General features: G+C 45.3%; 1 protein-coding gene across 3 annotated transcripts in view; it reads right to left on the minus strand.

Moving 5' to 3' along the window:
- Rgs6 (regulator of G protein signaling 6) overlaps positions 1 to 24,868 on the minus strand; it is a 606,319-nt gene that overhangs the window by 497,406 nt on the left and 84,045 nt on the right. For all 3 annotated transcript variants that reach the window (XM_038336295.1, XM_038336294.1, XM_038336293.1), the window contains exon 2: positions 5,467 to 5,570. In XM_038336295.1, coding sequence (XP_038192223.1) covers positions 5,467 to 5,550 — 84 coding nt within the window. In that variant the 5' untranslated portion in view covers positions 5,551 to 5,570. The remainder of the gene's footprint in view (positions 1 to 5,466; positions 5,571 to 24,868) is intronic.

Raw genomic sequence — 24,868 nt, forward strand, 5'->3', positions numbered from 1 at the left:
AGAGGAGAAAGTGGGAAGTACTCTACAACAAATGGGCACAGGGAACCGTTACCTATGCATAACCCCAGCTGCACAGACTTTAAGGGCAACATTGAATAAATGGGACCTCCTGAAGTTGAGCAGCTTCTGTAAAGCAAAGGACATTGTCACTAAGACACAAAGGCAGCCTACTGACTGGGAAAAGATCTTCACCAACCCTGCAACTGACAAAGGTCTGATCTCTAAAATATATAAGGAACTCAAGAGACTAGACGGTAAAATGCCAATTAACCCAATTAAAAAATGGGGCGATGAACTGAACAGAGAATTCTCAACAGAAGAAGTTCGAATGGCCAAAAGACACTTAAGGTCATGCTCAACCTCCCTAGCTATCAGGGAAATGCAAATCAAAACAACTTTGAGATATCATCTTACACCTGTCAGATTGGCTAAAATCCAAAACACCAATAATAACCTTTGCTGGAGAGGTTGTGGGGTAAGGGGCACACTCATCCATTGCTGGTGGGAATGCAAACTTGTGCAACCACTTTGGAAAGCAGTGTGGCGGTTTCTCAGGAAATTCGGGATCAACCTACCCCAGGACCCAGCAATTCCACTATTGGGAATCTACCCAAGAGATGCCCAATCATACAACAAAAGCATATGCTCATCTATGTTCATAGCAGCATTATTTGTAATAGCCAGATCCTGGAGACAGCCTAGATGCCCTTCAGTGGAAGAATGGATGAAGAAACTGTGGAATATATACATGCTAGAATACTACTCAGCGGTAAAAAACAATGACATCTTGAATTTTGCAGGCAAATGGATGGAAATAGAAAACACTATTCTGAGTGAGGTAACCCAGACCCATAAAGATGAACATGGGATGTACTCACTCATATTCGGTTTCTAGCCATGATTAAAGGACATCGAGCCTATAAGTTTGGGATCCTTGAGAAGATAATAAGAAGGTGAACTCCCAAAAAAGATATAGTAATCCTCCTGGATATTGGAAGTAGACACGATCGCCAGGCAAAATTGGGAACTTGAGGGTTGGGCAAGACTGGGCCAAGGGAAGATGGGGAGAGAAAAGTGTGAAGGGGAGAGCGGGGGGAGCTCGGAGGAATGGGGTGCTTGGGATATAGGAAGGGTGGATATGAGAGCAGGGAAGCATATATCTGAATTTAAGGAGCTACCTGAGGGTTGTCAAGAGACTTGACCCTAGAGGGGTTCCCAGGTTTCCAGGGAGATGCCCCCAGTTAGTTCCTTGGGCAGCTGAGGAGAGGGAGCCTGAAAAGGCCAGTTCCTATAGCCATACTGATGAATTTCTTGCATATCACCATAGAACCTCCACCTGACGATAGATGAAGAAAATGACAGAGCCCCACCTTGGAGCACCGGACTGAGCTCCCAAGGTCCTGATGAGGAGCAGAAGGAGAGAGAACATGAGAAAGAAAGTCAGGACCGTGAGGGAACCTCCAGCTGGCGACAGATGGGGAAGGTGACTGAGCCCCACATTGGAGCACTGGACTGAGCTCCCAAGGTCCCGATGAGGAGCAGAAGGAGCGAGAACATGAGGGAGAAAGTCAGGAACGAGAGGGGTGCGTTCACTCATGGAGACGGTGGGACAGAACTAATGGGAGATCACCAACTCCAGTTGGAATGGGACTGATGGATCATGCGACCAAACCCGTCTCTCTGAGTGTGGCCAACAGCGGGGGCTGACTGAGAAGCAAAGGACAATGGCTCTGGGCTCTGATTGTTCTTCATGGACGGGCTCTGTGGGAGCCTTCTCAGCTTGGTCGATCACCTTCCTGGACCTGGGGGGAGTTGGGAGGACCTTGGTCTTAGCATAGAGTGGGGAACCCTAATGGCTCCTTGGCCTTGAGAGGGAGGGAGGGGAGGTATGGGTGGAGGGGAGGGGAGGGAAGGGGGAGAAGGAGGGGAGAGAAAGGGGAGAAGGAGGGGAGGGAGGGGGGAGGAGGAGGGAAGGAGATGGAAATTTTTAAATATAAAAAAAAAATAAACCATGAGGAAAAAAAAAAATAAAATTCATATCCCAAGTACCCATCCCAGACTTACTGAAGTAAGGTGTCCAAGGGTTCTTCTTTGGACACTCTTTGAAGGCTGGTGTATTTTATAAAGCACCCCTAGGCAATTTGACAGCCAGCTAGTCTCCAGGATCATCACTACACTGGGCAGTTCAGTGACCCAGAACCGTAAGGCTTCAGGGATATAAAGAAACCCTAGGTGTCTTAATGAATGATTAAAGTATTCTTTTAAATAGACCTTTAATGTGACCAATCCATTTTTCATACACACCTCTGATCCAAAATGTGAATATGAAAGATGAAAAACCAAATGAGAAAGACAGTTCAAGCCAATAAATAAATCATGCCTTGGGGAAAGTACAGCTTCTCACAGTTAATGACAAGGAACCGTGAAAAGAAAATGAAGTATGTTCTAAAAGGTGTGGGCTTACTCATGTGTCAGGATCTTCCTACACGGGGTCTGCGAGCCACAACACCAAAGTTGGCAGCAACATCCTGAACGCTCTCAAGAGCTGGAAGGGAAGGTTTTGAATGTTTCACTGCAAAGAAAACAGTAAATGCCTGGGACGAAGGCTATGCTAATGACTGAGCTGTGTGCATAAACTCAGAAATGACGTGGTGTTGCCTTGTATTTGCACAATTATTATGTGTCCGTTAGAAATAAGAAAGCCGAAAGTCACATCATATTGTGGATGTTCTTGTCTTGTCTGTTCCTCAGAAGTTTACCCAGAGTCTCTGTCTCTCTGTTGGCATATGGATCAACACAACACCATCTAAGCAAAAGTCTCACACCGAGAATGTCTGTGCCAAGAGGAACAACCAAATAAAGAAGAAAAATTTTCTGTTGTAGACACCCGAAAAAAGGTCCACATATAAAGCTACAACCTTGATAAAACAGTCGCACAAATGGAGTCCTATGGAAAGGTCTGGGATTTGACCTTAGCTCCTAGATTCACCCTTTATTGACAACTTGCCCCAGTTGTCAAGCTCTTGGTTGTAACCACACAGTAGCCTGTAGCGTTGGAAGCAGAACACTATGTGATTATGGGAAGGATAAAGCACAGCCAGGGTTTAAGTAAAGTCAAGTTAGTGTAAGTTTAAGGTGGTTCCAGACGGGGCTTAGCCTGGACAATAAGCATTCTTTCTTCTTTAAGAGACTGAACGGATTCAGCTAAGCATCTTAGAGCCTTAACACAGTGTCTATGCAAACGTATATATACTCTTCATGGAATGAGTCACAAGCAAGATTTACTCCTTTCCTGGTTGCCCTTGCTCTGCAGAACTACAAATATTTCTTTGTTTTTAGGTAACAGAAGAGGCCCCTGCTCCCACAAGCGAAGTAAAAATAAAAATTACAAGCCTGTAGCTAGTTTTGAACTTTGAAAATACCATTTTAGTGGATGACATTCAGGTGGGCATCATTTCACGATCCTTGTTGACCTTAAATAATCTGTGCATTGGGGCTGAAGAGACAGTTCAGCCATTAGGAGTACTGGCTGCCCTCCCAGAGGACCTGGGTTTGATTCCCAGAACCCACATGATGGCTCCTTGGATACCAGGCATATATGGGATGTACATACATTCAGGCAAAACAGTTATACATACAAAATAAAAAATGAACAAATCCTTTAAAATAGCCCCCTCAATAATCCTTGTATTATTTTCTTCTGTATTCAAAGGCAACTCACTGCAGCAATTGACTGTGTTCAACATATTAACAATGCAAGCATTTATATATCTTATAGTTCATCCTTTCTCCAAGTGTCACTATCTCTGTAAGACCTAAAAATTAGAGAAATAAATACTTATTATGGGCCACAGTATGGACCAAGGTGAACAAAAATGTCTCAGTTCATTGAAATGGATTTTTACAACAACCTCCTTCCTGTAGGACAGACTTATAACCCAAGCCCAAATCCAAAGCCATGTTCCTGCTCTCTCTCCTGGCCCTGGATCCTCCTGCCTGGGGTAGAAAGGGTAACAGCAACCAATCACCTCTTGGCTCTATTAATGAATTTTATATTATTTATAATTTAATAGTTATTTTATTAGAGATAGGCTCTCCCAATATTCTCCTGAGAAACAGAATTACAGAATTTTAACCCAAAGAAAGTACCATAAGAGTTCTATTTTTACACACACACACACTTCACCTTATTGATCACCCAGGAATGTCTAGTTCAACACTGTCCCTCTGATTAGCACAGACCAAATACAGAGTGACAGCAGGCACAGATCCCAGCAGACAACTCAAGTATTTAGTGAAATGAGCAATCACCTCATTTCCTTATTGATATATAATGCTGGGTAGCTTAAGTTTTCATAAAGAAGCAAAGTAATTAGTACCTTAAATTTAACACACAAAAATAAACTTACACTTTAAAGGAAGGAGATCTTGCCTGTATTTCTCTTCTAAATGTCCCTATCAGAATGGACAGTAGCAACGTTTTCCCGGGATACAAGGTTCACAACCTAGTCATCTCTGACCCTCCACACGCCTCTTCATCCCACGATTGCTCTGTTTTCAAGCTATTTATAACAGATTTTACTCCATTTTGCTGGTCCCTCTCTGTTCTGAAGGTCACTTTGCTGGCCAGAAGCACATCCTCCTCGTCCTCTACAGATGCAGAAATACTTCCAGGACATCTGCATCCCCCACCTTGGAACCTTTGGACTCACTGTGGAAAAACCCTGAATCCCAAACAGATTGATTTTACAACTCTCAGTACACACTGTTTTCAAGATTAAACTGCTATAATAAATACTCTTCAATCTGGCTGCATCTATCTTCTCTGGCCCCAATCTTCTCTCTCTTTGCTCCCTGCCATTCGTGATCAGATCCAGTGGCTGTTCAGTTTCCCAGCTTTGTGCCTTTACCAGGATCTCGTTATCTGGTGCGTCTTCCCCCTCTGCTTTTCTCATGTGACAATCCTGTACATCCTTTAAAACTGAGTCCTCTGAAACTACTCCTCCACAAGGACTCCTCGACCTGTAGCTGGGAAAATCAACTTCCTCCTCTGATGGTAGAGAGTGCTCTATGGGTCTCTTATGTTTCCTACCAACTTTAAGCGCTGAGCAGCCACACCCCTGCATCTCATACCAGTACTGGATCATCCTTGAGTATACTGGGAGTTCAAAAACCCTTTCAGTTAGATCCCCATTGCTCTGTGAAGACCGCCGAAGGAGTAGATATTCTCAGCTGCATTGTTTTAGCAACCTGGAGACTTACACAAGACTAAACGATATGAAATATATCAAGTTTTTGAGTTTGAGAAAACATGACTTCCTTGAACTTCAGAATCAAACAATGAGAAGACAACCCTTCTCTATCCTAAAAGCACTTTGGGCAGATGGCACCAATCTCACACTATCAATCCTCACAGACAACAGACGCATGGAGGCAGCATGCCCAGTGGCTCTCTGAGCATCTTACTTTGCAGTAGACAATCATGTTAGGAGAACTCTCTTCTGGATCAGCAGTCCCCAATGCTCTCTGGTCCCCGGATCCCTGAGCCATCCTGAGTGTCTTCTCTCACACTGCAAAAATAAATGAGCAAACCATTAAGTCAAGAATGAACTTGTTTTGTTTTGTTTTGTTTTTAAAGAAAGCACTGAATGACAATTAAGTGTCCTTTGTCAGATATACTGGACAGTCTCTAACCTCAAAGTAAAAGGTCCTTTCCAGAGTCACATACTCTAAGAGAGACTTCATCTCCTGGCAAGAGATAAAGTCAATCAGTTTGATCTCAATTTTGCCTTAACAAAGATCACTTTCTGGTTAGTTCCTATACAGTAATATATGGATATTTCATTACAGAAATGCAAATCAAGACCCCAAGAAGTTACCATTTTATAGCCACTCCAATTATAGTAATAAATAAAAATAAAAATTTAACAAGCATTAGCCAGGTGTTGGGGGCGCATACCTTTAATCCCAGCACTCAGGGGGCAGAAGTAGGCAACTCTCTGAGTTCGAGGCCAGCCCAGTCTACAGAGTGAGTTTTAGGACAGCCAAGGCTACACAGAGAATCTGTTTCAAAAAGAATAAGCAAACAAGAAAGGCAACAAAACCAAAGAAGAAAGTGTTGACGTGAAATGGGCAAACAAGAGCCCTCTAGGTGGCTGGGGGGAAATGTCACATGGTACAGTCACAGCAGAAACAGTTCAGTAATCTTCAGAGGTCAAATACAGAATTAACACGTGACCTAGCAATTTCACTTCTATGCATATACCAAGCCTGAAAACAAATATTCAAGTACTACTACTAAAATATTCACAGCAGTCTTAGTGACACTAACCAACAAGTAGAATGCATGAATGAAACATTATTCATTCATAAAAAGGAGTAAGTTCTGATATATACTACAATGCAGATGAAGCATAAAAAATCTGCTATCTGAAAGCAGCTGGTCAGGAAAAAAAAATCATGTTTTTGCATGACTCCATTTATCTAAAGTATCCAGAATAAGGAAGTTCTGGTGGCTGCTAACTTTAGGGGGAAATGGGAACGGCATGATGGTTTTGCAAACATGGGGTCTCCTTTGGACTGTAGATTGCAATGAATGACTAAATGCTACTACATCTCACATTTGAAGAGGAGTACTTTTACGTTATATGAATTTCACCTGAATTAAGGAAAAGTGAATGTTTTTAATCCAGCCTTTTCAAAAGCCTGTGGAAACTGCAGTAAGACAGTGACGTGTGCATAAGACTTGGGAGTAACAAGATGAGCTCGGTTCTCCAGGCTCACGCAACAAGTGCAGTGTTGCACGAGCACCCTGATACCTGACTGGGTTCCCTTCTCATAACCACATGACCTTTCTCCACATCCCACACACCTCGGAGGGTGAACCCATGGAGCTCTCACGGGTGAGCCAGAGTGGGAGAATACAGCACAAAGCCAGAGAAGCCCTTTCTAAATGTTATCCCTAATCTAAGAGTCTGCCAGGGCTATCTGCACAAATTTCATGGGCTTTTCGTCAAAGAAACGTGGATAAATACCATACTTAAAAGGCCATTCGGTTCAAGAGAACAACTGGGGAAAGATCCTACCATAAACTACACTGGCACCAAAGGTCAATCTATAAAAACAGTTAGGGTAGAAGATGAAGAAGAGACAAGGAACAGTAATTTATGCTAAGAACGTTATTGCCCAAAATACCCGATGCAGAGCGGAGGCTTACTCCACATTGTTTGACTTGGGTGTGCTCTCAAGCCAGGCCGCGTGAAAGATTGCAGAGGCTCACCCCATTCCATCACTCGTGGTGGTGGCGGGATGGCTATGAATAGCGTACTACAGGGACACCCAGGTTTTTATTCTCATCAGTGACTTTTACCGTGAATACACTGCTTCGTTTTGGAACGCTTGCTTGCTTGCTTGCCTGCTCCTCTACCTTAATATAGAATATGACAGGGCATTAGAAAGAGATCCTGGGACACCCTATGTGACCTCATTTATCCGTAGAGTGGGGAGCCCTGTAGGGTTTTTGCCTTGCTTTCTTTTAAAAACGAACACATTTTAATGAGCCCGTTCTTTTCCACCTAGAAAGCGGTGTTAGAATAGGAAAGTTGGAAATGACCTAGAAACTAAGGTCTCAGTCTTGTGTCTTTGTTCAGACTCCCCCCCACACACATACACCACCACAGAAATGTCTCTGTGAGCTCAGATAGGCTGATGTTCTGGGAGCTGGAAGCAGTTGAGTAAAGGCCAAACAGAGGGTAAAAATTTAGTGAACCTAGTACTCACGAGAAAAGCTTCTATTTTGGGTTACTCTCTCAACTAGTTCTGAAACTCAGACAAGATGTCTGATTTTTCTAGGTCTAGAATGAATCAATTCTAAAAGAGTAATATAGCTACTTGCTCATTCATATGTCAAAAGTCAGAAAGAGCTGTGTGGGCAAGGACTTTATCAATGGACTCACTGACAGCAATGCGGAGGGAACGGGGACAAGACCTTCATTCATCCCAATGCTTGCAATGTTTTTCTTTTCAGTGAAGACAATGGAAATGAAATGAATGGGACTGTTTGGTGTCTGTGTGGCTTGTGTGTACATGGGTGCACATGTGTGCAGACATACACACATGTAGAGATCAAAGGACAACCTGGTGCATCACTCTATAGTTTCTGAGATGGAGTCTTCACTGGCCTAGAACTCACTGAGTAGGCAGGGCTGGCTGGCCAGCAAGCCTCAAGGATCCTCCTGCCTCTGCCTTCCCAGCGCTGGAATCACATGCATGTTACCATGCCCACGTATGTTACCACGCCCACACATGTTACCTTGCCCAGCTCTCCTTATGTGGGTTTCAGAGGGTGAAAATCAGCTCCTAAAACCTTTTTTCAATGGAATCACTCTCTCACTTCATAGGATGTTATCTCATAGAAAAAATGGATTTTTCTTCATCTTATGTGCATATGTGTATATATGAAAGAGAAACAGCCAAAAAAATCCAGAGGCTTTTATTATGATATTTAAAGAACACAAACATCTTCTGCAAACACGACTTCATTTCTGCAGGACGCAAGCATCCTAGTAATATTTTCCCGTCATACCTCTTGGTGAACAAGAGAACAACTGACCATGGGCTCAGATCAGACAATGCATTCCAGTATCCGCAGAGACTACAGGACAGCCTCTGCCGTCACACAGAACAGGTTCTAACAGCCGTGCAACCCAGGGCAAGTTCCCTCCCCCCTCTCTGTGCTTCTTTGTCCATCGCAAACCACCATCCACACAGCATAGCGGAAAGCCTTCTGAACTGGAAAGCCTGAATTCCCCAGGCTTGGCAACTAGTGAACTATCTTAGGCCATCAACTCCAGACCTCAGTGGTAAAAACCAGCATCCTCACAGTTCCTTCCCACTGGGCTATAGAACCTCAGAACTTATGATCTCCTAACTGTCCTTCAAAGACTTTTCCAGAATGTTCCATGTCGGTCATCATAAGTACTTATGAATAAGCCTATTTTTCTCCATTTCATGATAGTGCCGGGCAGGGTGTTCTTTAACTCAGCATGCACACATATGAGCGTGCACACACACACACACACACCTGCATACGCACACTGCTGAGCCAAGTAGGAAGGCAAAAGGACTAGGAAAGCAAAGAGGTTTGGGGGTCACCCTGGAGTCCCATCTCAGCACTGGCCTCTGAGCTCTGGGCTTTGGCATTTGAGCATCACCCCAGACAACCAGATCTCTACTAGGAAGAGGGTATGCACCCCACAGGGGTACTTCTGAAGGGGAACAGAGAGAAGCCAGATAAGCGGCCTGACACAGATGATTATACAAACACTGAACTGGTGAGATGCTCAGTTCCCCCTTGTGAAAAAGCCAAGCCTGGTGACCTATGCCTGTAACCTTAGTGCTGGGTCAGTAGTCACACACATATCCCTGGGGCTGACTGGCACAGGAGAGATGGTCTCCAAAAGACAAGGTGGATGGTGTACAAGAACAGACACCTGACATTGTCCTCTGGCCTCAACACATGTGCACACATACATACTCACACATACATGAGACTTTTGTCATACTTGAAGCCAGAAGAGTTTACCCAAGTAAAATCCCCAGATCTCCTATATCGGAATGGAAGAAAACCTGACCAGGCCAGCTCCCCAGTATTTGAAGTGCATCCAGAACCGACTTCAGAAAAATAACCACTTCCTTAGGTGACAGGGGTACAGCACTAAGGGGGGCACACCCCCAGTCACGAGACAACGTTGCACAAAGCCTGGAACATCAGGCCCACCGCTCTTGGTACCCAGTCCCTAAGTCCCCAACTCAGGGAAGTGTCAACTAGAAAGGAAATCCAATCCTGGTTGGGAAGGTGGCTGAGTATTTATGCCACTGGACAAAAGACCCTGCTGACGTTATTCCCTCTCCTCCATCCCTCCGTGTTCCATCAATGCATTGTTCGACTCTGCCCCCTAAAACCAATGGCTTTAAAAAAAATGATCAATGTTAAGAGCCTCTGGGGGGGAAAATGACAAGTCGCTAGCTCTGTAGTACTAGCTTGTTTACACAGCGCTAATGTGACTGAGTGGGCAGGAACCTCAAGAGGAAAGGCTGAAAAACAGCAGTTCTGAGAACAAACAACTTTGTTACCACTGTCTGCTGATTTGGCATTTCTTCTACACTCAAGGTTCGTAAGCCCCAATGACAGGGCAGCTCTTTGTTTGGAGAATTACACCCAAAAGCTTGAAGCCGGGAGATAGCACCCAACTCCTGAAGACCAGTACCGGGAACTGTGCCAGGCATCTGGTGCTTTACTGGGATATTATTGTCTGGTCATTCTAGAACTTCGGTTAGGGTATAACAGTTCCCAAAAGTAGGCCTGAGGACCTGAACCATACACTAGCTGCCTCAGAATAGCCCAGCAGATGAGCTAAACCTGTGATTCTCAACCTGTGGGTCAGGACCCCTCTGGGATCAAAGGAACTTCTTCACAGGGGTCACCTAAGACCATCCGAAAACACAGATATTTACATTTCTAATCATAACAGCAGAAAAGTGACAGTCATGAAGTAGAAATGAAAATAATTTTATGGTTGGGGGTCAGCGCAACATGAAGAACTGTGTTAAAGGGTCACAGCATTAGGACGGTTGAGAACCACTACAGTAAACAAACATACCCTTGGTTCCCGTGCTCCAGGAATTCTGATCCAGTGGCTGAGGGCAGTCCCTGGAGACTTATTGCAATGCCCCAAGGGAGATTTGGACTCACAGTTGGGTTAGGAAAGCACTGACCTAGATCCCACTCACCTGCTCCCTTCTCCTCATCCCAGGTCATGCGGACGTGCTAAGATGAGGCTCTTTTATATGCCCCTGTATTGAGGCATATAAAATATGATCCCTGTTATGAAGTTCCCTGGACTTGTCTGCCAATTGGAATCCCATTGGCAGTTCAGCGAGCCTCTGAAATAAGCAAAGGGCATCATTCTCACTCTGTGGGTGAGAAAGCTTTGAGAACATAACATAGGGAACTTGCCCAGAGTGACAAGGGACTAGAAATCCCATCCCAGAATTGAATCCGACATCCAGTGTCTTTCCAACATATCTTTCTTGGTCTCCAGTGAAATAACCTACAAAGAATGCATGGTCTATATGCTGGTAGACAGCTTTATGTTTATCATGACAATGACGATGATGATGATAGTTTACTCAACTAATCCATGTTCCTTTTGTTCTACATCCAAGTTTATCGGGGAAGTTGGCATCTCTATTACCTGTCTCACCCCAAGACATACAAAAGAGTTCAATCTTCTCTGAGTTGCACAGCCGCCCAACAGTCTCAAAAAATTAGTTACCAAAGTAGCTGGAAAGTATGATTTGGCCTTTGTTTTTGCATTCGCTATGGCAGACAAAGCTCTTAAGAACGAAACAAGGGTAAAGAAGCGGAAAGTCCACTGAGCAGGACCCAGATCGGACCCATGGACTCAGATCCTGTCCATGCTGCCAGAAGCCAGGTTCCAGGTTTCCTCTTAGCGCAATTTCAGACTCCCACCCCACACTTGCCATCCCCACAGGTTCCTCTCCTTCAAACCTCTTCTCATGAGCAGGAGGGTAATAAACCCCTGATGTCCTTTTTCCTCTTCCCCAGCTTTGACTTTTGAGACCCTAATGTAACTGTGTCTTCCCTGAGGACATCCTCTCCCCACAGCCCAGGGATCCTCCATGTGTGCATCTCCATCCCAGGGTGTGAGGGAGACATTCCCTTGGCTGCCTCAAATGATCGCGCCCTTCTTGTAACCCCAGGACACTCTGCTGGGCCAGCCCCATCCACACTCCTGTCTCCCTTCCTTCCTCCTACTTTTAAGGGCTTTCGCCAACCGAAGACCCCAGCTTTCTTTTGCCAGAAAGTTGCTCCTCCAGCCCCTACTTACTAAGTCTCAGTAACTTCGACATCAGAATCAAAGACCTAATGACTAAACGTTTGTTTCCCTAGCTACTTTATTTCCTCATCTAAAACCACCTCCTCTTCTGCCACCATCTTACAGGGCGGTGTTGAACCTTGCCATTACCCAGGGCGATCCCACCTCAAATCCCAACACAAACATCCCCCACTCTCCCATCATCTCTCTCTCTGTGTGTGTGCTCACTTCAGTCTTCAAACACATCATCTTTGCCATCTGAAGCTATCCTCATATCACCTGTGTTTCCTTCTTTCAGTGGCCGCATGGCTGCAATTACTTCCTCCCAAATACCCTCCATCTCCCTTAACACAAATTTTCCTCAGTCATGGTCCTGGCAACGCTCCATTTGCTGATAAACTCAACCATACAAGAGACTGATAGTTGACATCAGAGCGAAGGAATACTTTAAGGTGGAGAAGTCCCATAACCAGCCTGGCTAGCTGCACTTAAAACCATGCCGAGTGGTGGTGGTGGTACACGCCTTTAATCCCAGCAGTCGGGAGGCAGAGGCAGGCAGAACTCTGTGAGTTCGAGGCCAGCCTGGTCTACAGAACTAGCTCGAGGACAGCTGGTGCTACATGAAGAAACCCTTTCTCAAAAAACAAACAAAAAATTCAAAAATACATACTTGAGGTAAATAGTCAGCACTGCCTACCAACTCTGACCTGCCTCCTGTGAGGTTTGGTCTTACCCTATCCTGTTGGCTTTTTCATGTGCTTCTCATCCAGCTAGACACATTCTCTCAGCTGATGGCTCATTCTGCAACCCATGAAAGTAACAGAAGCCAGCACAGGGAAAATCTCTGTCTTCAGACACCCTCACATGAGCTCCATGTTCTCCATCTTTCCTTGTGTTACAGAGGAAGTGTGCCACTGCATTTACCAAGGAGAAAGTCTTAAACATGTTTATGACATTCCCTCATGCATACCAAAAGTGCTGGGATATAAAAGAATCTTACAGCTAAAAGACCTCTAAGACCAGATTCCCTAGACAGAGACTTTGGGAAGCCTAAAGAAGAGACAAACATTGTCTTGGTCAGGGTTTCTATTACTGTAAAGAGACATGATGACCACAGCAGCTTTTATAGAGGAAAACATTGATTTGGGGCTGGTTTGGTCCAGAGGTTTAGTTCATTATCATCATGGTAGTATGCAGGCAGATGCGGTGCTGAAGAAGGAGTCAAGAGTTCTATATCTGGATCGGCAATCAACAGGAAGCAAGTGAGATACTGGGCCTGGCTTGAGCATTTGAAATCTCAAAGCCCACCCCTAATGACACACTTCCCACAACAAAGCCACACCTATACCAACAAGGCCACACCTCCTAATAGCACCACTCCCTATGGGCCTTTTGGGGCCATTTTTACTCAGACCACCACATCTCACTCCCTGGCTTGTAGCAGTATCATAATGCAAAAATGCATTCAGTACAACTTCAAAAAAAATCCCCATTCTCAACTCTGTTTACACAAAGTCCAAAGTTCAAAGTTTTCTGAGATTCATGCAATCTCTTAAATGTAATCATCTCTAACATCAAAATAAGAAACAGATCACATACTTCAAACATACAATGACACAGGATATATACATTACCATTCCAAATGGGGAAGAAAGGGAGCATAGTGAGGAAATACTGGACCAAAGCAAGACCAAAAATCAGCTGGGCAAACTCCAAACTCTGTCTGATGCCAATGTGTTCTTCAGATCTCCAACTCCTTTCACCTTTAACTGCAATATCCTTTTTTCTATTGGGCTGGTTCCACTCCCTATTAGCAACCTGCCTCAGGAGGTATTCCATGTCTCTGGCATCTTTAATTTGGGGTTTCCAAGGCAATCCAGGATTCACCTTCACAACCCCACATAATGGCCTCTCTAGGCCTCCCTGCAGGGACGCCCCTGACATACCTGGCCTCAGCAACTTCCTGAGTCATGGAGAGTAAGTTCATAACCCTGTTCTTGAATCCTGGACTCTAAAGTCAGAATCAAGTGGCCAAAACTGCCAAGTTCAGCTGCTTGTTGGGGCTGGAATATGGCCCCTTGTTTAAATAAATGTTATGTTTTTGATGGTTTTCTTCACTGCTTAAGTCTGGCTGTTCTGTAAATCACTGTGTAGACCAGACTGGCCTTGAGCTCAGAGATCCACCTGTCTCCGTCTCCTGAGTGTTGGGGCTAAAGATGTGCACCACCAAGCCAGGACCTAAACTTTTAATTCCTTTTCTCAAGTTGGAGGCTTAGCTGGATGAGATCCTGCTCTGAGGTCTCCACTCCCTTTACTCCACTTAGCATCAGGCTTTTCCTGAATCTGTTTGCACTTCCTGGTGCTCCTTTCCTCCTCAAATTGTACATTTTGAATTGTTCCTTACCCAGCTTGCCCCTTTTCATTATAGGTCTGCATAAGACTGATCACTAATAACCATAGGACACAGTCAACGATAGATTGTTTTAAAATGCAGTTAATCTAAAACCCTTCAATTTAGCCTCAGGCAGATTTTTTTGGACAAGGATGAAAACATAGCCACTTTCTTCATCACGTATCACAAGAACAATCTCCAGGCCACATACGAATGCTTCTCTCTGAAATCTCTGAGGCCGGCCCTCTCTGCTCCCCCTCAGCACCACTCACTCCCTTCCATGTTCCTACAAGGATGGCCCAAGAAATCCCATTTAAAATGTCCAGTTGCTTTTCTAGTCTCAACTCCCAAAGTGTGCTATATTCCTCCAGAGACACCTCCAGAGACACGGTCAGGCCTATTACAACAATACCCCAAGTCCCTGGTACCAAGCTTTCCTCTTGGAGTTTCTATGACTGTGAAGAAACACCATGACCATGGCAACTCTTATAAAGGAAAACAGTTAACTGGGGCTGGCTTAACAGGTCCAGAGGTTTAGTTCATTATCATCATGGTGATGATGGTGAGAAGCACGGCAGAATGCAGACAGACAGGATGCTGGAGACGAAGCCGAGAGCCCTACATCGGCATCAGCAAGCAGCAGGAAGCAAGTGAGATACGGGGCCTGGTTTGAGCATTTGCCACCTCAAAGCCCACCCCCAGTGATGCACTTCCTACAACAACAAGGGCACACCTACTCCAACAAGGCTGTACCTCCAAATTGTGCCACTCCCTATGAGTCTATGGGGCCATTTTCATTCAAACCACCACAAACACAGTCAGAGCCTGACACTGATAACTAATGGGAACCCCACTCTCACCAGACCTCATCTAAAAGACTCAGTTTCCTCAGTTCCTATTTGCCGCGCACAGCGCCCCCGTGTCTGTGATGGGCACCCAGTTAGCGAGATTCGGGCAAGGGGCTGGAGGTTAAAATACACAGACAGCGACACGGGTCATCCTTGAATTCCCCAAGAATGCCCCCTTTATTGTGTTCAGGGACAGATCATATAAAGATAGCTATGCCCCAGCCAAACCCACCAGAAACCACTCTCCTGCCATCAGGAACTCCTGAAGGTCTCGTGCTCAGAGCAGCTGTAGGCACTCAGATCAGGGAATTACAAGAAATTCAGGATCTGGGGTCTCACTGCTCCCAACATCTCCCCCCTAAATTTTTTATAAAACAGAAGACCTTCCTTGGTCACTTTGATTGAACCTGTACTCAGTGACAGCATCTCCTCAGGAGAATACTGGCTTTTAGGGAACACACGAGAGCAACTTAAGCCTGTAAGACAGGTAGATTCAAGTATCCCAGAGACTGTTGGTTGCTCATACTATTTCCCACACATCCTCTTCCCCTCAAGTGCACAGAGGTGTGTGACCATATCAGACTCAGGACTTTTAGGAGTGGCTTTGCCATGGCCCCAGGGAGCAGTCAGAAACCACTGCTCCTTCAGCAGTCCCCTAAATAACACACCCCAGCTGCCATACTCCCGTGGCACATTCATTCTTGTCAGCTGAGTGCATGGAAGACACCTTCTCGCTCGTGCACCTCTTTGGCTATCCTGCTTCTGCTAAGTGAACATATGCTGCATTCTCATGGGTTGTCTGATCTTACACAGGATTCAGAAATGAATGCCGATGGCAACAGGCGTTAAGATTGCCAGCAGTAGGGTCCCCAGTCACCACTGGACCCAGCCTCCCATTTGAGCTATGGTATTCAACCATCCCTTTGGCTAAACAGTACAATCTGGTGTGCTAATTGTAACATTTCAACGGTTATTCAAATAACCACTGAGTTGTTTCACCACATAAGAGGCATTAGTGATATTAACAGACGTCATACAAATGGAATAATGAACAAGACATTTGTTGTACTAGCCATAAGTCCACCTGCTCCTACAATAGGGCAGTCTCCTGATTTAAATTCGCTCTGCTGCAGACTCTTCAGCCTGCAGAGCCTAGAACTGCCACTGCCTTTTCCTTGCCCTGCTGCTGCGTTCTTGGGCCGCCCAGTGGGGTCTGTGCTCCAGCTTGTCTCAACTCCAGCACTTGTTGTTGCGTTTGCTGATACTTCTGGCACTGCTGTGGCATCCGCCAGGCTAGGCACCGACTGGGCTGAGGCAATGTGCCTTCCACCACCGCCACCTAGCAAAGCTCTGCTGCTCCAGCTGCCTTCTAGCCCCAGCTGCATTCGTTCTGGGTCCAAACTGGTGCACGGAGTGGAGCGGAACTCAGGAAAGCAGGCTTGCTGCTCTGAAACCACTGAAGGGGCCCCACTTAGGGAATTTGGGCGTTGTCAATCTGTCTGGCTATTTCCTGCTGAGTGGGGACTCTGCGTTCTTAGGGGTATTTACTGCAACATTTCAGGAGGTCTCGGGGATTCAAACCACATGAATATCGAGTAAATCCTTAGGCTCTCATCGTCTGTGGAGTCAAAAACAGAACCTCCTTTCCAAAACATCAATTTTTTTTTTTTTGGTTTTTCGAGACAGGGTTTCTCTGCAGCTTTAGAGCCTGACCTGGAGCTAGCTCTTGTAGACCAGGCTGGTCTCGAACTCAGAGATCCGCCTGCCTCTGCCTCCCGAGTGCTGGGATTAAAGGTGTGAGCCACCACCGCCCGGCCAAAACATCAAATTCTTAAGCCCATATTTTAAAGTCAAGATACCTTTCTTAGTTTCCAGAATCAAATGTCTTTCTCCGATCCAGAACACAAAAGACAACACAATCAACATATACATCTGTACACATTTATCCTTTTTTTTTTTTAAAGCTATATAAGTCTATCTTTTCCCAATATATACGTGCCCACCGGCCAGGGACAACCCTGTTCGTTTACCCCTCTTTCTTGGTTAGACTTTCCTTTGCTGCCAAAGCGGAGGACGTCAGGATTAACCATACCCTCAATCCAACCTCACCTTCTGAGGGCAACCTCTCACTGTTCCCTAGTTCCCGATATCTCCATGGGGAACCTCCAATTGCCGATATCTGGGTGGAGACCTCCAATTGCCGCGCACCACGTGTCTGTGCTCTGTGCACTTGAATCCTGTTACCGAGCTTCGGGCAAGGGGGCTGGAGGTTAAAATATACAGAGACTCACATAGGCAGAGAGACAGCGACATGAGTCATCCTTGAATTCCCCAAGAATGCCCCCTTTATTGTGTTCAGGGGCAGATTATATAGAGATAGCCACGCCCCAGCCAAACCCACCAGAAACCACTCTCCTGCCATCAGGAACTCCTGAAGGTCTCGTGCTCAGAGCATCTGTAGGCACTCAGATCAGGGGATTACAAGAAATTCAGGATCTGGGGTCTCACTGCTCCCAACACCTATTACCAAATGCATCAGGTGTGGCTTTTGGTAAGAGAGTTACAAAGCTTAGGAAAAGGCAGAGGGGTTTGGGGAGATGGCTTTGTGGGTCAAGTGCTAGCTGTACAATCATGAAGACCTGGGCTTAATCCCCAGCTTGAGAGGTATGCACCTGAACTCTCACAGCTGGGGAGGTAGAGGCAGGAAGATTGCCAGGGCTTACTGGTCAACCAGTCCAGTCAGTTGATGAGCTCTGGGTTCAGTAAGGGACTATGTCTCAAAACAAGGTAGAGAACAATAAAGAAAGACACTTGACATCGATCTCTGGCCTCTACTTGCATGCACATGCACATATATGAACATGTCCCATGCACACACACAAAGGCAAGGAAGAACACACTCTGAAGAGACAGTAGCCATCAGAATCAGACTCTAGACACAAATGTGGAAAATAAATCATCATCTAACAGGAAATTTTAAATAACTGATTTTAAACATTTAACTCTGTCTCTGTCTGTCTCTCTCTTTCTCTCGTGTGTGTGTGTGTGTGTGTGTGTGTGTGTGTGTGTGTGTACGCACGCGCACTTGTGAGTGCCTGCTGAGGCCAGAAGAGCATTGGTTTCCTAGAGTCAGTGTTACAGGAAGTTATTAGTCACCTGATGTGGGTGCTAGGAACAGAAGTTGAGTCCTCTGGAAGAGCAGCAAGTTCTTTTAACTGCTAAGCCATCTCTCCAGCCCCAATAACTATGATCTTAGAAAAAGCAAATGAAAATGAAAGCAGAGGAGCTGAAACCTGATGAGGAAACCGAAATAAAAGGGAAACGAAAAAATAAAGAGAATTCCTCCTTTGCAAAGGAAAGACTGAAAGTCTCAACCATCTTAACAAGGATGAATGCCTCCCACAAGCCTCTGCATGAGTAAAACGGTCACAGAAGAAAGATTTGGTGAGCTTGAAAATCCCTGAACTAAAAACATATGAGGAAAAAACGTTTACTGTAGAACACTCCAGACCTGTGGAATATCATCATCGTGGGCAGACTGAGTCAGAGATCGAGAAGAAAGGGACAGGCACACAAGACCTTCTGACAGAACTTCTCCAAGCTAACAGCAAACAACAAACCCCCAGTCCAGGAGGGCTAAACACACCAATCAGGATAAATACTCTCTCTCAAAAAGAAAACCTGTCTGTGCTTAGGCCGTCAGGTAGAGTCCTTGACGTTTGACAGATGATGGGGCAAAAATCTCACTAAAGAATTCTACATCCAGCAAAACTCCCTCTCTCAAAAATGAAGAAAAATAAGAACATTTTCAGGTAAGCAAAAACAAAAAATGAGTCATCGGAGGGGCTGCCAAGCCAGAGATGGGGAGATAAGTCATTCAGGCAAAGGGAAAGTGAGCCAGAAACTCTGACCTGCCAAAGGAGAGCATCGGAGAAGGGACAACAGCAACGGAACATACACCTGGACTAACGATGTGTGCCTGTGGCCCCAGCACTGGGGAGCCTAAGACAGGGGACTGTGAGTTCAAAACCAGCCTGGGCAACAGAGAGAGAGAGAGAGATCTTGTCTCAAAAAAGAAAAGCAAAACAACAGAAGAAAGAATTTCATTTTCTTATCTTAATTCATCTACAAGAAATAAATAGACCCTTTCTTTTGGGAACTACCTATCAGACAGAAAAGTTTAAAGACTGGCACATTAATGCCCAACCCTTGACCTCCAACAAAGGTCAATAAAACGAGAGCTAATGGAAGCTCATCCTGCTGTTCCACTTCCTGTGTTCTGCAAGCAAAGGGTGGCTTTATTTATTTATTTATTTTGTTTTGTTTGATTTTTGAGACAGGGTTTCTCTGTAGCTTTGGAGCCTGTCCTGGAACTAGCTCTTATAGACAAGGCTGGCCTCGAACTCACAGAGAGCCTGCCTCTGCCTCCCGAGTGCTGGGATTAAAGACGTGTGCCACCACTGCCCGGCTGTGGCTTTATATCTTAAAAATGGGTGGAAAATGTTGAAAGAAGACTATTTTATTTTATGGCCCATGAAGATTATATGAAATTAAAATTTAGAACTCTCTATAAAAATTATAAATAAATGCTCACTCGCTTACTTGTGATTTGTGGCTGCTTTTGTACAAGGACAAACTGAAAAACTGTGACAGTGTACAGTCCACAGAGCGCTGCATATTCAGTATTTAGTCCTGTGTAGCGCATAATGTCCCTTTTGGAAAAACAAGAAGAAGCATTTTCTTTCTCAGGAAATGGCATTAAGGTCTGCAGAGGCTGGACTCTGACCTCACCTGCTAGTGACAGAGATAATGAGAGACCGGAGATCCTGAGGCTGTCACTGTTACTCCTCTTGCAGTGTCTAAGTGCGGGATGCGAGTGAGAACCTCTCACATTGCTGTCTGAAGGGGCTGCAGAAGTAGCATTTTATTTTTCTCTCACTTCCCATGAAAGAGGGCATGATGGTTGTAGAAGGGATGGGAGGGACAGGGATGCCTTGCCAGTCTTTATTCAGAAGAAACAGACGACTAAGAGGTAAAGAAGATTCCACCTTCCCAGGGGACCCAAGGAGAAAAGCATTCTTTTTGTTGTTGTTCTTTCTTTCTTTTTTAAATATTATCTTTAGTCCTTGGGATGCCATTGTTTTCTTTATTTTTCTAAGAGCAGATACAAACCAGGTGTGATGGCACATGCCTGTAAACTCAGCACTTTGGAGGTAGAGGCAGAAGGATCAGGAGCTCAAGGTCATCCACATGGGGTGTTAAAAGGCTAAGCAAGTCCTGGCACTCACTCTCAAGCTATTCTGATAACCTGAGTTCGAATCTCAGAATACATAAGGAGGAAGACAAGAACTGACTCCCTCAAGTTGGCCTCCACACGTGCATCGTGATATGCAAGGGCAGCACACACTCACACATATGCACATGTACACACATTAAGACACACATGCACGCACACACGCGCGCACGCACACACTCACACACATGCACACACGTGTGCACGCACACACTATAAAATACAATTTTTCAAAGTTTGTCAGTCAGGAAAAAAAAAGGTAAACCAGTGTGTTCATACCTTCAAACTAAGAATTTAAATGCAGCCCATAGGGCTGGAGGAATGGCTCATAAGTGAAGGGCACTTATTGTTCTTCCAGAGAACCCAAGTTCAGTTCCCAGCACCCATGTTGGGCAGCACCACCAGGCCAGAAAGGAAGACAGCAAGAAATAACAGGGCTGCCCACCCCATACCTTGGTTGTGGTGACCAGGTTGCACTTGTAGGGTGGCCAAGAAGCCAGAGGCTGGGTTCAGCACTGTGTCCAGCACATTTTTTTGCTCACCATCACTAGATGAGAGAACCGAAAATGGAATTGGAATTGAGACAGACCATTAAATGAGTGCTTTGCTATATCTTCCAAGAGTTGGGAAGTTTTTCAGCTTTTATGAAAATTCTCAGAACCCTTACAGTAGCTGAAATCCCCTCATGGATTCTTTCGTTTCAATCTTTTTCAAGGCAGGGTTTCTCTATGTAGCGCTGGCTGTCCTGGAACTCACTCTGTAGACCAAGCTGACCTCGAATTCACAGATCTGCCTGCCTCTGCCTCCTAATTAAAGCCATGTGCCACCACCACCTAGCACGTTTGTAATAATTTTGTGCCCAGTTAGCACTACCCAAAGCCCTCCAGTCTTTGGTTGCCTTCTCTACTTTTTCCCTTGAAGAGGATGGGGGTATGGCCTGCTGTAGCCAGGGTGTGCTAAACTAGACAACAGGGACCAAAGCCCTTCCCTGGGACTGAGATAAAGATATTTCTCTAGGAGGTGACTGTTCTCGCGACGTTCAGAGTACAGAGATATTAATGACCATCTTCAGGCAAGAGAGCTGCTAACGTGTCTTATGTCCCTGAATCCAACCATGCCTGACTCCTCAAATAATTCAAAAGTATTTAATGTTTTTCTTGGAATGTTTGGTTTTTACCTGAGTTCAGTTGGGGTATTTTGGGCTGGGATGAGGACATGGTGTCTGCATCCGAGAGAGACTTGAATCATCACCATCACTGCCATTATTCATATATTGGTGGCATTCAAGTCCCTCTGAAAAGCGACCTGTAATTCTGACCTTGTCAACCACAATTCATCTTCATGTATCCAACAACAGAGCCAATCCCAACCACAGGAGATTCCCAGCCAAGAATTCCCAAGAAACTATGTTCAACTAGAACTGGCCTATCTTCAAATACATATTTGCTAGTCTACTGGTCATTTCTCTTAAGGAATATTGGGAAAAAATTCAAATGGTACTTAGAAACAAATAAATTGGGATGAGGAGGGGGGGCTATATCACAGATGGCAGGCAAGTGGAGTGGGTTTCACAGAGAAACTTTTTTTTTTTTTTTTTTTGGTTTTTCGAGACAGAGTTTCCCTGTAGTTTCTAGAGCCGTCCTGGAACTAGCTATTGTAGACCAGGCTGGCCTCGAACTCAGAGATCCGCCTGCCTCTGCCTCCCGAGTGCTGGGATTAAAGGCGTGCGCCACCACCGCCCGGCTTCACAGAGAAACTTTTGAAAGATAAAAGAAGCCAAGGGGGAGAAATGGGGACTTGAAATTGACACCATATGCTTTAGTGTGGTGCTAAATACTCTATGTATTGGAGTAAGGTATCTGCAGATTTCCTTGTCAGCCTTATCAAGTAAGTTAAAGCCGTGTAAACATTTAACCATGCCTCCCTGGAGCCACAGCTAGACCTAGGTATCAGTGGTCAACCCCCTCTAAGTCTGGTGCTTTTGGATGGAGCCTGAGAGTTCTGGGCTGACTGTCATAAGGCAAAATCTCTTGCAAGCATTGCACTGAATGAGATGCAGATCCCAGAAAGCAGCCCAAGGGCAGTGAACAGGGTCTGTGGCATTTCTACCTCCACTGCCCAGTGAAGCTGAGGAAGGCAAGACATCACTTGTCACCTTTCATTTGCATAATAAAAGTTTGTTAATTGTTGCTTTACCTACAGGTCAGATTTTCCCAGCCCCGAGTCCTCTGAACTATGAAGTTCATTAATGCCAGATGTATTTAAGAACCAATATGGGGGAGGAAATGCTGTATTCTCATATACACCTTGCTCTTTGCCACTCTGTCCTTTCGTTCATATGGAGATGCCTGTGGCCTGTGGCCTGGCCCCATCCTAGACCCCTCAGTCCCAAGCTCCAGTAGGCCTCTTCAATGAAAACTCCCAGTGGGATGGACCCTCTCTCCACTCCATCTTCATAGGATCCCTTGACTGTCTTCTACTCATCTTTCTACCCAATGAAATGTAAGCATTACTAAGCATCTAGAAAGGAGCCATTCATTGGCTGTGTGACTGACTCCCTGAATGATAGGGGCGGGAGGAAGGGAGGTCAAGGAGCCGAAAGAACAGTAGACCCTGCATGCCACAGGAACATGGGTTAGGGAACTCCTACCCCAGCCCAGTGAAAGATGTCTGCTTGTCACGGGCTATTTCAGGAGCACGCTGGCATGCTTCACCTGGCTGCACTGGCCTTCACAGCCCTGTCCTGCCCTTGCAAAGAACCCACATTGGTTAATATTGTCTGTGTTGTCTCCTGCCCCATACCCAGAAGCCAAGCCCTAAATTTCCTGCCACACTGACAATGCAAGTGTCTTCTCCCAAAACAGAAAAATCTACGATAACTGGTGTGACCATTTCCGTGAAAGCATCCTCTCTCTCCTGACTGGCTGCTAACTCGGCCTTTGCATTAGGATATAAGGACAGGAAACCAAGGGCGCTTCCTGCTGGGTTTGGGATCTGGATGCATTGCATCAGCGTTTCCATAGCCAGTTAAGGACAAGCCACTGGACTGTGTTGTTTGTTTGTTTGCTAAGTTTTCATTTTTTTCTAGAGCGATTACAAACACTCAAAACACTACCAACTCAAGCCAGTGTTGCTCTGGTTTGTAAGTAAACACTAATTCTTCCGGCTGGAATTCATGGTTAAGCATACAAGAGCAGGGCTTTCTGCGCATCACACCCCCTAAACTTTAGAGCAGACCCTGCCTGTCTCCAACTTTTCTAGCCCCAGAGGCCAGCATCAGCTGCCCATCACCATCACACCTGGGTGGCTGCTTGGGTTTTGGGAAGGAAGCAGAAGGAAGTACACCTTAGTGTGACAGCAGCACAGGGTGATCTCAGGAGGCTGAAGCAGGAGGCAGTTTGCTCTAAGAAAAAGAAATCTCCAAGAAAAAGGCATAATGGGAAGGGGAGAAGAAACATTGATGAGTACCGTGTCTCTCTATTTTAAAAGGTGTCGGAGGGCCGTATTTTAAGAAAACTAGATTTAAATGCATGTCTTTCTGGGAGGGGAAAGCCTAGTGCATGCCGATTACAAAACAAGCATGTTTAAAGAAAATCACAGTGAAGTCCTGGGTGAAAGGACACCCCACTGGCTCCCCACTTCCCTGACCTACTTAGTCCTGTTACAGGCTTCAGCAGCAACCTGTTTCCTACTGATTCTTCCTTTGTCTGTTTTACCTATGTTCTTAATTACTATAAACCAGAAGTTGCAGCAGATGCTGAAGTTCTTTAGGGAAGAAAGGAGTCCCTTCTCTCCTGGTATGAATATCCTAGTGGAAGGAGACCCACAACATGTAAATGTCTCTGAGATGGGGCCAGGAGGCAAATGGTGCTGGGGGTGGGGACAGTAAAGAGCCCCGGAGTGCCGTTCCACCCACCGTGAACTAGGGAGGGTTTTATTAGAAAGGTTTTATGTTAGTTTGGGTTTGGGTTTTTGTGCTGGGGACTAAACACTGGCTTTAGACATGGTAGGCATATGCTCTACTATTGAGCCATAACTCTAGCCCATTCTATCAGCCTTTCCTCTAAAAGTAAACACGAACAACATCAATTATTATCACCATCTCTCACCTGAAAAAAACATGCTGCTGTTTCTCTCACTTTTGAAGTTTCTTCCTAGTTTCTAAAGACTGTCTCCTTGCAATCTGTCTGAATATTCTCTCTCTGAACTAATAGTGTCGTATGCACTTCTTGTCTTCCGCCTTGTGGATGAGAACTCCTGGAAAGACATCGTGTCTCCAAGTCTGACTGATGAATCAGAGCGGCAAAGGTGTGGGGAGGTTGGAATGCTGTAGATTCGGAGCCCACTTGCCTTACCTTGGGCTAGTTTTTAGCCCCTGAAATGGCCATTCCTTGTCCACCTCTGTGCTGGACCGAGCAGTTTTTACCTGCTAGTC

Source organism: Arvicola amphibius, chromosome 7 (assembly GCF_903992535.2).
Source record: "Arvicola amphibius chromosome 7, mArvAmp1.2, whole genome shotgun sequence".
Classification (NCBI taxonomy): domain Eukaryota; kingdom Metazoa; phylum Chordata; class Mammalia; order Rodentia; family Cricetidae; genus Arvicola; species Arvicola amphibius.